Genomic DNA, 12,533 nt, shown 5'->3' on the forward strand with positions numbered 1-12,533 from the left:
TCATGGGCCAGCAGCAGCCCTCTGACTACCCTGATACGTTGCAGTTGGTTGACTCACAGGAACCAACACACGGGCACCGGCATCTCTGGGCTGCAGGGGGCCCGGGGCGGGAGGTGGGCGGAGCGGGTGTGGCCTCGGTGGGTCCCTTGCGGCTCTGCTCCACCTGCACCCTGGTTCCTGGGAGGACACCCGAGGCAGGTGTCAGGCCACCTGGATGAAGCCAGAGCCGACTGGGGCTCCACAGTGGTGACCTGATGTGTCCCAGGTGCCCAGAAACAAGAAGCCTCCCCTTACTTGTACAAAGAAAAGTAATTCTGGGGGCTCCCCTGGCCGTCCAGTGGTTGGGAGCCTGGGTTCGATCCCTGGTCGGGAAACTAAGGTCCCGCAAGTCGCACGGCGTAGCCAAAAAAAAAAGTAAAGAAGAATTATGTATTTTCCTCAGAGTTCAGTAACGTAGTGAACTCAGTACAAAGGAGCCAAGAAAATACATTTGCTTTGAAACTTTTTCTTATCTACATCTTGAATTTTGCTGGCAAAGGCTGTGATGTTAGGAGCAGCTACCCCTTTTAAAGGAGAAAGCTGCATTTCCGATCTCACTTTTTTATCCCAAGAGAAGAGGGACTTACATACGTTTCTTAAGCAGGACACTTTGCCAAGGTGGGGTGAGTGGCTGCTGGTCACGTGAGCTGCGACTCGTGGGCGGGGAGGAGGGATGGCAGGGTGGGGGGAGCCCGGCACCCCTCATGGACCGGCTGGATGGTCAACAGCTGAGGTTCTTGGTGACACGCGTGCCCACGTGTGCACGTGTATGTGTGATTGCACACCTGTGAGGGGAAGAGCTGGGCCTGTGTCGCCACCTCTCCAGCCCCGAGTCACCGTTTTGAAAGCTGGCAGGACAGTTGGCTCTGGCAGCAGTGAGGGGGCGTCTGCTGGCCTGTCCTGAGACCGCCTCTCCAAGAAGGGTGGACCTGGCTTCGGCGCTGCCGCCCGACTCACCCTTTGCCCTTCTTTCCATCCTAGGCCAACACTGGGCAGATCGATGACCCCCAGGAGCAGCACAGAGTCATCAGCAGTAACCTCGCCCTCATCCAGGTGACCCTCCCCTTTGTCCCTTCATGCGCGTCGCAAACTTGTGTCTCCTCCTAACTGTGGGGTCGCGGGGGGTGGGGTCTCACGGAGCCAGGAAGCCCGAGGTAGCAGTAGGCTGGGCCTGGATCTGCACGGAAGCGTTTGTATCCAGAGCCTCCCGGGCTCCTCTGGCCGGGGCAGGCTGTGGCCACACCGAGAACTGGACCCAGGTCGCACTGGCGTGCAGGTGAGACCGTCACTGACCAGCAGGCTGTCCTGGGCAGGACACACAGACTCAGGAGGGGCCTTGACTTCTCACCTGGGCTCCGGAGCTCGTTTCCAGCTCTCCGCTGGGCATCTCCAGAGCAGTGTCCCCAGATCCGGCCCCGTCGCCTGCCCTCCTCACACCCCTCTTTGAAGTCCCCGACTCCGTCTGGTTTGGGCTGGAAGCTCGCTGTGGGGTGGCCCAGCTCAGGGGCCTCATCTGTAAGATGGGCTGCTGTGCGGCTCGTCGGGTGGGATTCGCATGCCCAGTGAGTGACACTCCTGTCTGACCCGGCTAGAAACCCAGCAGCCCTCAGCCTGCCTCTGTCCCTCACCCTTCCGTCCGGCCACTCTGAGGACCCTCCCCTGGGCTGCCTGGAGCCCAGCCCCGCTGCCCTGGCCTCCCCGTCCAGGCACCTGGGCTCCAGTGCGCTTCTGCACGGCCCCTGCCTGGCCTTTTCTAACCCTCGAGCTCAAGGGGCCTCCTCCCCCTGGAGCCCCTTTGCCGGCCCCCTTGTCCAGGCGTGGGCCCGGCCCCCCTCCCCTCCCGGGATGTCCTTTCCCCTCCCCGTCACCCGGTGGGGACTCTCCTCAGACCCGGGTCCAGCCTGCCACCGGCTGCCTCTCTGGGCCTTACGGGCGCCGTCAGGCCGTCCTGGACGCAGTTCTGTGTTTAGACGTCTGCCTCGTCCACCGAGGTGCTTCACAGGGGCCGGGACTAAGTCAGCCTGTGGCTGAAGCCCCTGGAGGTTAAAGCTCTCACGAGGCCCAGGCAGGGGGTCTGCAGGGGCGGGTGGTAAATGCCTCGGCGACAGTCACTGGTTTTGCGTTTCTTTTCCTACCGAATCCTCCTCAACCGGTGTTGATTAGGTCCTGCTGTGGGCAGGCCCTGGCCTGGCACGTGGTCCTGTCACAGCGTGGATGCAGTTGGTCTCCTCCATTTTTTAAAAAGCTTAACATCAAAGCATAAAGGATGCAGTAAGTTCCATACTTAAACTTTTTGAATAACTTGAGCATATTCTATCACGACAACGTACCCAAGAGTGATACGTGAGCCAGGACCTCACGGGTAAGAGGGAAGGGCAGCCAGGGGCTGGCTCTGCGGGGCCTGTGCAGACCTGCCGACCCCTCGCCCTGCGGGGCACCTGCAGTTACAGGCGCCTACTCGATAAGCTATACTGCAGTGAGAGTGTGCTCCTTTTGCATAGATTTCTTAAGAGAACTTCCCACAAGTTCACAAGGTATGAACAGTTTAAGGCTCTAGATGGTTCCCGAAAGGATTGCAAAATATCTGATTTCTTGGTGCAATAACGGCACTAGTATTAATAATTGAAATGGGACTTCCCTGGTGGCACAGTGGTTAAAGAATCTGCTTGCCAGTGCAGGGGACATGGGTTCGAGCCCTGGTCCGGGAAGATCCCACATGCCGCGTGCCACAACTACTGAGCCTGTGCTCTAGCGCGCAGCAACGAAGACCCAACTCAGCCAAAAATAAATAAATAAATTTATTTATTTAAAAAAAAAAACCTTGAATTATTAGTTCCTCATAAGCTCACCAGCATGGGAAGGACTCTTCTAAACCCTGTGTTTGCAGACACATGGATGTGCCCGTAGACACAGACCACACGAGTTCCCATGTTTCTATGCATAAAACATACTATACTGTACGTGTAACTTTGTAAATAGCACTTTTCTCTTAATAGTGACTTAACGAATGGATGTCACTCTGTACAGAGCAGCTCCAATCACCATCATGATTATGTGCTTCTTTGTCCGCATGTGCACGTTTCCCTGGGAAAATGCTAGATCATCAGGTATTTGGATAACTTAGACAAATTTCCTCCCAGAATTCCTGTATCAATTTTACCACCATCAGTGTGTAAGACAACCATCATCCCGCGTATTTGTCCGTGTGTACTTTGTACTGTCGACCTTTGAGTTTTAACTTTACTTTATCCGACAGGTAAGAAGTATACCCCATCCATCCATTTACCTGATGAGCAGAGACCCCAGTGCCAAGAAAATCAAACAGTACTTACTTTTTAATAGAGGAGGACCAGCCCTGGCTACAAATAACCCTAATCCTAACCTTCCAATTAGGATTTTATTTAAAATTTTCCTGATTACTAGGGATTTAATCATCTTTTATGTGTTTCTTAGCCGTTTGTATTTCCTTTCTGTGGATTACCTGTCATATCCCATTATGCATTGTTCTATCACGTTATCTTTTTATTATCATTATGGTTATTGTTGATTTGGTAAAATGGACTCATTATTCTGGATACTAATCTTTTATTAGTTATGCAAGATGGAAATATTTTCTCCAAGTCTATCCCTGCCTTTGTTTTGTGGTGTCTTTTATAACCCAGAAGTCATGCTTGGACTTTGTAAATCTTACCTGTATTTTTCTTTATAGATTTTATATGTTTCATCTTTATTAGGAGGCCTTCCCTAATCCAAAATCTGAAACACATTATTCAGTACTTTCATCCGTTTCACACTTTACGTTTTTATGTTTAGGTATATGTGTGGGAACGGTATAAAGTCAGAATCTATTTTATTTTTCCAAGCAAATATCCGGTTTCTCTTATGTATTCCATCCTGATTTGAAATGCCACCTTGATCATAGTAAACTTTCATATATTCATGATTAAATTTTCATACATTAAATTTAAAATGTTCACATATTCATGGTTCAATTCCTGGATCCTGTTCTGTCCTGCTGACCTATTTGTCTATTTCTCTGCCAAGCCACTGTTTTTAATACTATAGCTTTAAAGTACATATTCATAATCAAAGTTGTTATGGCTATTCTTGCACATCTGCTCATTTTTGTGAAAGTTAAACTTAAAATGAGTTGTCAGGTGCCATGAAGAATCTTGGGATTCTGAGTGGAATTCCGTGTGTGAGCTGGGCGTGTTCTCGTCTGCGGAGCCTGACTGGCCTCGCGTGTGCGCCGGGGCCTCAGCTCCGACGGCTCTGGTGTCTCCCGGGGGTCCTGGGCGTTTCCGGGGGGCGGGGGCACTGTCTGTGCTGCTGGAGATCACAGCACTTTTGTCCAGACCAGTGAGAGGGGCTGTGAGGAGACACGGGGGGCCCTTGACCGAGGACCCTACACAAGATGACGGGGAAGGACGGGGCGGGGCAGCGGTTTCCGCAGGGATCGGGCTGAAGGGGGTGTCGGCTTTGTTGCTCTCGGGCGAGGTCAGCAGGCCTGCCTCACGTCTGGTTCCTGCCCGTTCCTGCCCGCAGGTGCAGGCCACCGTCGTGGGGCTCCTGGCCGCCGTGGCAGCCCTGCTCCTGGGCGCGGCGTCGGGGCAGAAGCTGGACGTGGTGGAGGCGGAGGTGCTGTGCGCCAGCAGCGTCATCACCGCCTTCCTGGCGGCCTGCGCCCTGGGTGAGCAGCCCTCGGGGTCCTGCGCGGGTCGGGGTGCCGCTGGGTCTTCACACCCACCTTGACCTGGAGGGCGGTGAGGGGGTCCCTGCCCTCTGCTGGGGCGAGACACGTCTCTCTGTGACTGGCTGGCGGGAGGGCCCGGGCGGGGTCTGGGGCAAGGCAGGTCCTGTGCCCCCTCCCCCGCCTGAGGCCACCATGCTTCACGCTCCTTTTGGAGCGCTTTTGAGTATCTGAAGCTCTCGTGTCAGCTCCCTGCACGACGGCAGCTCCTCCGAGAGGGGCCTGCGTGTCCTCTTCTACCATCTGCTGTCCCCACCCCGCTCCTGCCACGCCGCCTCAGCCCCAGGGAGCCCACGCGCATCAGCGGGGAGCCCAGTGGGTGCGCCTCTGCTCACCACTCAGCACTCCCCGAGCCTCCTGTGTGCCAGCTTCTGTCCCGGAGCCCGGGACACGCTGGGGGCCCGACGCTGCGGGGCTCATCCTAGTTCAGGGTGATCCCTCGGTGCGCGAGCACACGGGTGACTCCAGTCTCGCGGCCTCCCGACTCGCTCGCAGTCATGCTGTGTTTGCTTCACACGCTTGTTCCCTTGTGTACTGTCCGCTCCTCCACCAAGCAGGTAGTATGAGTGCAGAGCCCGTGGTTCTTTCCACACTTAACCAAGGCACCAGCCAGCTCCCAGGTTTTCTGAATGGACAGTGGTCACACTGGTTCTCTCTGGACCGGGTGTCTGTGTGTATCGTGCAAAGCGCACGCAGGTCCAGGAAGGAAGAGGGGTAGCCTTGTAAAGTCGACTGTTCACTCGCCCGACCCCCAGCAGGATGCAGCTGGTTATTCGGTGGCTGTGGTTCCTACCAGGCGGCTGCATCCCCGTGCAGGAGCCCAGGTCGGGGCAGGGCCAGAGCGCGGAAGCCCAGGAGCCAATTCACAGACCTGCTGCATGCCTGCACGTCTGAGCCAAGGAGGGGCTGAACCTTCTGAGAGAACAGAGCCTAGGAGACACCAAGTCTCCAGAAGGCAGTGCTGTTCCCATGGGCCATCCTAGCTCCTGTTTTATAGATGAGAAGACTGAGGCCTCAGATGGGGTGCACCTCAGTGGCAAGGACATAGCCGGGCTTGTCCCAAGGTGAGGGGGACTCAGGAAGCGTGGCTGGTGGGTCACAGCATGACCTTGGCCTGTCTGAGCCATGAAGCCGGGCAGTGGTGCTGGTGGTTTGTAATAAGTGATCTCAAACCGGTGGTGTCCTCTACGCATCCCTGTGGGATTGTCACCAGACCACCAGCTCAGCCAGGCAGTGTCAGTTCACTTACAAATGACATCGCGAAAGAATAAAGTTGCTGGGGCCTGGTCACAAAACAGCACAGACTGTGGCCCGCAGCTTTCGATGGCACCGTGATAACTCTGATTACTTTTAGAGTTACAGAACGCCGGGTCCAGTGTGAAAACAGCAGTGGCCAAGATGCGAAGTGTCTTCTTAAAGGCCACACAAGATGCTGCTGGATTTTGTCCCAGGCAGTGTGGCATGGGGGGTGGAAGCACGTCACGGTGGCCTCAGAACCGAGTCAGAACAGAAACAGGTCCTGGGAGGTGTAGCGGCCATGAGGAAGGGCCTCTCAGGTCCAGCAGGGACGTCACCCTGCACTCGTGGCCACGTGCTGGGCCCTGGCAGCCCCTCAGGCCCCCCAGTGCCGTGCTGCCTTCTGTGTGCCCCCCCTTCCCTCCCTCCCTCCCTCCAGGGACCACCTGCACTGCCGCCCCACACTGCCCCAGACCCCGCCCTGCCGTCTTCCCCGCAGGCGTTGCCCCTTGGAAACCACTCACGGGGCCAGTTGCTCCTGCCCCCCCGGGGTCCCTGCTGCTCAGAGCAGTTTGGGGTCCACCTTCCTGCCAGGAGGGCTGTGAGCATCACACCTGTGGTTCCCAAGGTTGGGAGCATCTCCCCGACGGCTCAGGGGGTCATCAGAGTGCTTGGGCCGCTCCACAGCGTCAAGCCCGCGAGACCCAGGGCAGAGTCCAAGCCTCGCGGCCCCAGTGCAGGGAGGGACCCCAAGAGCGGGCGGCTCCGTGGGTGCGGCGAGCTCCTGGCCAGCCCCGCCACCCACTCACCGGCCGCCTGTCCCCTCCCCCTGCAGGGATGCTGATGGTCTGCATAGTGATCGGCGCCCGAAAGCTCGGGGTCAACCCGGACAACATTGCGACGCCCATCGCGGCCAGCCTGGGAGACCTCATCACCTTGTCCCTCCTGGCGTTCGTCAGCAGCTTCTTCCACAAACACAGAGGTAGGGCCCGAGGCTGGGGTCTGTCCTTTCATAGGCGAGGCCTGGGGTCACTGGGCAGATGGGGGTCGCCCCCAGGTGCCGCCGGCTTTTCCAGTGCACCATGGGGACAGGTCTCTCCGGGCAGCAGATGTATAGGTTGTCAGTGTCTACCTCTGACAGAGGCTGGTCTGGGCGCTTCAGCACCTCCTCGCACGGGGCACAGTTCACACCGGACACACACTAGCTGCCCGAGAGGTGACTCCAGGCAGGAGTGTCACAGCCAAGGAGGCAGAAGCCAGGCTCCTCAGAAGGTGGCCTGTGACCTGGTCAGCCGCCGAGGGGGTGTTGGCACACGTTCTGGGAATAAGACCTTGTGGCCGCCCCCCCCACCCCGACATCGCCCAAGTCCGCCTGGGGACACAGCTTGGCTCGCGCCCTGGACGCTGTGGACACACGGCAGCCCCTTGCCGGCGGCTCCCTCACTGCGTCTGCACAGCTGAGCACCCGCTCCGAGTGTCCCGTCTGTGGCCTCCCACCTGGTGTGGCCCCCCCAGGATGGCTGCACGCCTGTCCGGATCTAGCAGATGTCAGTTCCGAGTGCGGTCACGGCTTCCATGGGTGGAGTGGACAGCAACAAAGGTGAAACGTGGGGCGTGGTGGGCGCGTGGACCCAGGGGTTTAAGGAATCGCCGGTTTTTACACGTGGGCAACAGAAGTGGCCCAGGACACGCTGCCAGTGAGGGTGGCGTGGCTCCGCGAGCCCCAGCCATCCAGGAGAGGCCTGCAGCAACAGGAAGGATGGTTTGGGAGGTGCTGAAAGTTCACGCAGTGGAGGTGAAGATCTAACAAGACGCCCTAATTTTATTCTTCAGACACACTGAATTTCAAAGATGTGTGCACGGACTAGTTACGGAGTCTGATTTGCAAAATAACTTTTGAGTTACCGGCCTCCCCGGGCCCTCCTCCCGTCTGGACCCAGCCCCATGCCTCCACACACACCATGGACGTCAAGCCCCGTTGGGTCACCCATCCCTGCAGTGAGAGACTGGGTTATCTCGGGGGTCCCGGCTGGGCAGCAGTCAGGTGGGTCCTCGCTGACGAGGGTGAGCCTGCAGCCGCTGCACCTGTGCTATCACCAGGGAGACGGCCACCGCGGCTGGGAGGCTGCGGCCCTGAGTGGCGACGCTCCCAGCTGCTGCATCCAGGCCAGTGGACACCTGCCAAGGCCCTGGGCCCACCTCCTGCCCAGGACGCTCAGGGCACAAGGATGGCCACAGCTGTTTCCTGCAGAGAAGGGCAGGGGCCCCAGGCCACGCCTGTGCGCTGGGTGGGGGGCCTCCGCTCCGGGCGCGGCCGGGGTTGGCGGGCGCTGCTCCACAAGGCCGGTGAGTCACCATGTGTGCGGGTGAGGGGCCACACATGCCCTGTGCGTTGGGCTCCGGCAGGGGCCCAGGTTCCCGAGGCTGATCCAGGCCGAGGTCCGTCCTCGTGGCTCCTGCCACCTGGAGCGGGTGACACAGGGACACGGGCCCCCGTGAGAATGTGGGTACCGAGGGGTCCCCCCCGGGGTGACCTCAGCAGGAGCAGAGCTGGCATTGCTGCCCACGGGCGTGTCCTGCTCGGCCACCTCCTCCCAGGCCGTCCGAGTGGGTCGGTGAGAGGAGAGTTGGGTACACAAAGTGCCGAGTGCGGCACTGGCCACGGTCACAATCCCGTAAACGGAGCCGGGAATAGCAAGGCCCGGCTGAGAGCAGGCCGAGGAGGGCACGTGTGTCGGGAAAGCCGCAAAGGCTTCAGTAAAGCGAAGGCAGGTGCGGCGGGGATCGAGGTGGACAGGAGCCCCTCAGCCGCATGACGGAGGTGCAAGGGACGCTCCATCCAGACTGGTGGGGATGGGAGCCGCTCCTCGGGCCTCTGGGGCCCTGAGTCCCCACGCGCCTGTCACCTCCGCCACCCAGGCCACAGCCTGGGCCCCACCCTGAGCTCCAGCCCCACGGCACACGCGCCCCTCTCTCTTCCCCCAGACAGTCGGTATCTGATGCCACTGGTCTGCGTCGGCTTCATGGCCCTGACCCCCATGTGCATCCTCGTCGCCAAGCAGAACCCGCCCGTCGTGAAGATCCTCAAGTTCGGGTGGTTCCCCATCGTCCTGGCGATGATGGTCAGCAGGTGTGTGGGTGGGTGGCCTCGGGATCCGGGTGGGGTGAGCCATGGCCTCAGGCGCCTTCACCACGCTCTTCGCTCATCTCCCCCGAGAACCCTGGGCCTGGTGTACTCTGAGAGGCAGCCCTGTTCACAGGAGGCGAGCACCGGCCACGGCCCTGCTCCCCTGCTGCCACCGCTGAGCTGGCCTCACGGCCACAGCTCTGGGAAGGCCATTCCCGCAGCCCAGCCACTGGTGAGACCTACAAGGCTGAGGGATCAGTGCTCTGGGGCCCTGGGCCCTCCAGCCGCGTCCTTGGGGGCCCTTTCTCCTTGTGGACCCTGACAGGGGCCACCCCAGTCCTTTCCGATGTGCTCTCCTGACTCGGGGAGCGGAGGCTGTGGCCGAGGTGTCTTTACTTCCAGAAGCTCCTGGACTCCAGGTCTTCGCTAAACCCCAGGGCTGGTGGGCCAGGTGCTGAGCAGCTTCGGGGAGCGGGGGTGGGAGACGTCACATGGGCCCCACTTCCTGCTGAGAGCACCTCAGGGCTGTCACGTGGCAGGGCCCAGCCAGCTAAGTGGCCTCGGAAAGGGTCTGGTGTTTTCAGTGGCTGACATCTTCCATGGGCCTTCTGGAACAGCTGAGACTCAGAACAGAAGTGGGAGGCACGTGCGTCATCAGAGGACATGGGAGACCAGCTCGGCCACCACGGATGTTTTGGGAGGGTGACGGGCTGACAGGGCGGCCTGCGTGGTGAGGGTTGGCCAGCGTCCACTCTAATCGTTTGCCATCTCCCCCCGCAGTTTCGGGGGGCTCATCTTGAACAAGACCATCTCCAAGCAGCAGTTCCGAGGCATGGCCATATTTGCCCCCATCATTTGTGGTAGGTACTGGGTCCCGTCACCTGGCTTCTGGGTGGTGGGGCCAGAAGAGCAGCGATCTCGGAGGTCCAGGCCCGGCCCCGGGAGGCTGCTGTAGCCCCTGGGGAGAAAGCGCTGCCCCCGGCTACTACAGGTCACACCTGCCCTCACGGGCACCCAGGACCAGAGCTGATCCCAGAGCCTTGAAGGCTTTAACCCGGGATCTGCTGGCACCTGAGGCCAAGTGTGGCTTCAGAACCAGGGTGTTGGCCTCTTGTGGCTTTCCTTTTATTTTAACTTAGACTCACTGATGACACTTAAAACTGAGACTCACTGATGACACTTAAAACTGAGGCATTTACACAGAGAAACCAGGATTCCTGTCTTCTCCTTAAAACGCAAGGCAGTGACAACACTGGTTCACAGTGGGGTGGGCAGGAATCAGCTTGCCTCAATCTCCTCCATCCCCTGGGTCTCCTCCGGACCCTCCACTGGTTCACCTTCCAGGCTTAACTCTGTGGGCATTTGGCCCAAGCTCGGCTTGTGTCCAGTTTCTGGTAAGGCTCTGTAAGTGGGGCCGGCTGGTCGGAGAGGAACGAGTGTGGCAACCCACTGCCCAGGCCGTCTGCGCAGTGTCCTGCGCATGCCAGGCCTGCACCCAGCCGAGTCCACAGGGCCTCTCCCAGCGCCAGGCCGGCCACTGCAAGGAGGACAGCAGCAGCTGGCCCAGGGGCCACAGACCTAGAGAGTCCCCTGGGGCCCTCTGCTCGGTGTCTGTAGGGGCCGAGAGAGCACCGCGAATGACTTCCGCAGGGAGGCGAGGTGGGCGCTGGGGAGCAGTGCAGGGCGGGCTCCTGGGCGACCCGCGTGGTGCCTGGCCGGTTGCGGGCTGGTGGGAACGGAGCCCCAGGGAGACAGGGATCTGGATTAAGGGCCTAATGTGTAAAGGCCGCCAATTTATTTATTGTTTTCCTTTTTTAAAAAAATCATCGTGGGCCAAGCAAAATAGATCTGCAGCCATCCTCTGCAGCAGCCGGGGCGCATGTGGCCCAGTTAGGGGTCGTCCTCCTTGGGGATGAGGCAGTGGGCAACCCAACCGCCCTCTAAAGGGGACAGTCGCCAGGGGCAGGCCCCGCTCTCTGCCTGCAGGGGCTCCGAGGGGCCTTTGTCACTGGGGCCTGTGGCCCCAGCAGACCTGGCCACGATCAGCTCCCCAGGACGTCAAGAGCTCCCCCTCAATGAGCCCCAGCTCGGCTGCCACACGACCCTCCCTCCCCTCACTCTCGGCCCTCTTTCCTCTCCTTCCCGCCTTGAGGTGAAAAGTTCCTTTCGTTTTCTCAGACATTCCAGTGTTCAGTCTGTTTCCTTCCTTGAGAGGCTTCCCGAGACCTCCCCGCCCACTTCCCTCCCTCCCTCCCCCATCACACCTCCTTCTCCTTAAGAGCTGCCAGCTGTCAAGGTGATGCAGCTACTACCTCAATACCTCATTCACAAGGCCCAGGCCACCCTTGTTTGCTGCCAGACACAAGATCTGTGGGCAAGTGGGAGGGAAAGAAAAGAAATCAAGGGCTGAACCAGTCAAGGAAGGCTTCCTGGAGGAGCTGGACTTAAAATAAGGGATAGAACTCAGAGACTGGCATAAAGAAGGAGAAACCAGATTCTCTCTCTTTGCAGGTGTTGGTGGCAACCTGGTGGCCATTCAGACCAGCCGGATCTCCACGTACCTACACCTGTGGAGCACGCCTGGGGTCCTGCCCCTCTGGATGAAAAAATGCTGGCCTAACCCCCGCTCCACATTCTGCAGCTCAGGTGGGTCTGGGGTCTTCCAGAGGCCACGTGGCTGTTTCTTTAAGAATCTGGTGTCTGTGGCAGTAGAGTCCTCAGACCAGCCCCGACGCGCCAACGTGGCCTTCACCGGTCCAGTCGCTCAGCCAGAGGCACACTGACCATCTCCAGGTTACAGTGTGAGATGGAGGAGCCGATCCTACCCCTGGGGACAGGCACGCTCCAGAAGAGCAGACGCACACGGGATTCCAAGTCGTGCTGTGCTCAGAAGGGCCACGGAAAGGCTGACGGGAGGCATCACCCTCTGAGGACGAGCGGGGGCGGGGGGCTGGGGAGAGGCCCCAAGGGGCAGGCGCTGGTCCTGCAGGGCCCGAAGCTTGAGGAAGGACCACGGAGTCTGTTCTGAGAACCGGGGACCCAACCGCGGTATTGTGTCTTCTGTTACTTTTCAAGTCCTACTCCTCTGCCCCCGCCTGGCTGGGAGGGAGGGGGCCTGGCTATCCCCCCAACCTCCAGCCTCACCTCCTGGGCCAGGACGTGGGGGCTCGTGCCGAGTTGTCTTCTGTGGCTGCTGACACTTCGGGTTCTGACTCCCCAGCATCTGGTCTGGGATGCAAGGCAGCAGCTCAGGGACCTCACCTCATGCTGCTCCCTGGGCTGCGGAGCCCTGGCCAGCCCGCCTCGTCCCTCCACCTTCCAGAATCTTCTGTTCATTTCATATGACGTCCAGGGCTGTTGGATGAGTGGTGAGAGGTACAA

General features: G+C 59.3%; 2 protein-coding genes across 3 annotated transcripts in view; one reads left to right on the forward strand and one right to left on the reverse strand.

Moving 5' to 3' along the window:
• The window catches only part of SLC41A3 (solute carrier family 41 member 3), a 65,843-nt gene that overhangs the window by 50,112 nt on the left and 3,198 nt on the right, over positions 1-12,533 (forward strand). For both annotated transcript variants that reach the window (XM_057555473.1, XM_057555474.1), the window contains exons 4-9: positions 1,021-1,092; positions 4,585-4,729; positions 6,861-7,007; positions 9,011-9,155; positions 9,933-10,012; positions 11,664-11,798. In XM_057555473.1, the coding sequence (XP_057411456.1) occupies positions 1,021-1,092; positions 4,585-4,729; positions 6,861-7,007; positions 9,011-9,155; positions 9,933-10,012; positions 11,664-11,798 (724 nt within the window). The remainder of the gene's footprint in view (positions 1-1,020; positions 1,093-4,584; positions 4,730-6,860; positions 7,008-9,010; positions 9,156-9,932; positions 10,013-11,663; positions 11,799-12,533) is intronic.
• Positions 8,423-12,533, reverse strand: part of ZXDC (ZXD family zinc finger C) — a 35,574-nt gene continuing 31,463 nt past the window's right edge. Inside the window, exon 12 of the transcript XR_009009582.1 lies at positions 8,423-8,488. The gene's annotated coding sequence lies outside the window, so the exon portion shown is untranslated. The remainder of the gene's footprint in view (positions 8,489-12,533) is intronic.

The sequence above is a fragment of the Balaenoptera acutorostrata genome, chromosome 10 (genome assembly GCF_949987535.1).
Source record: "Balaenoptera acutorostrata chromosome 10, mBalAcu1.1, whole genome shotgun sequence".
Taxonomy (NCBI): Eukaryota; Metazoa; Chordata; class Mammalia; order Artiodactyla; family Balaenopteridae; genus Balaenoptera; species Balaenoptera acutorostrata.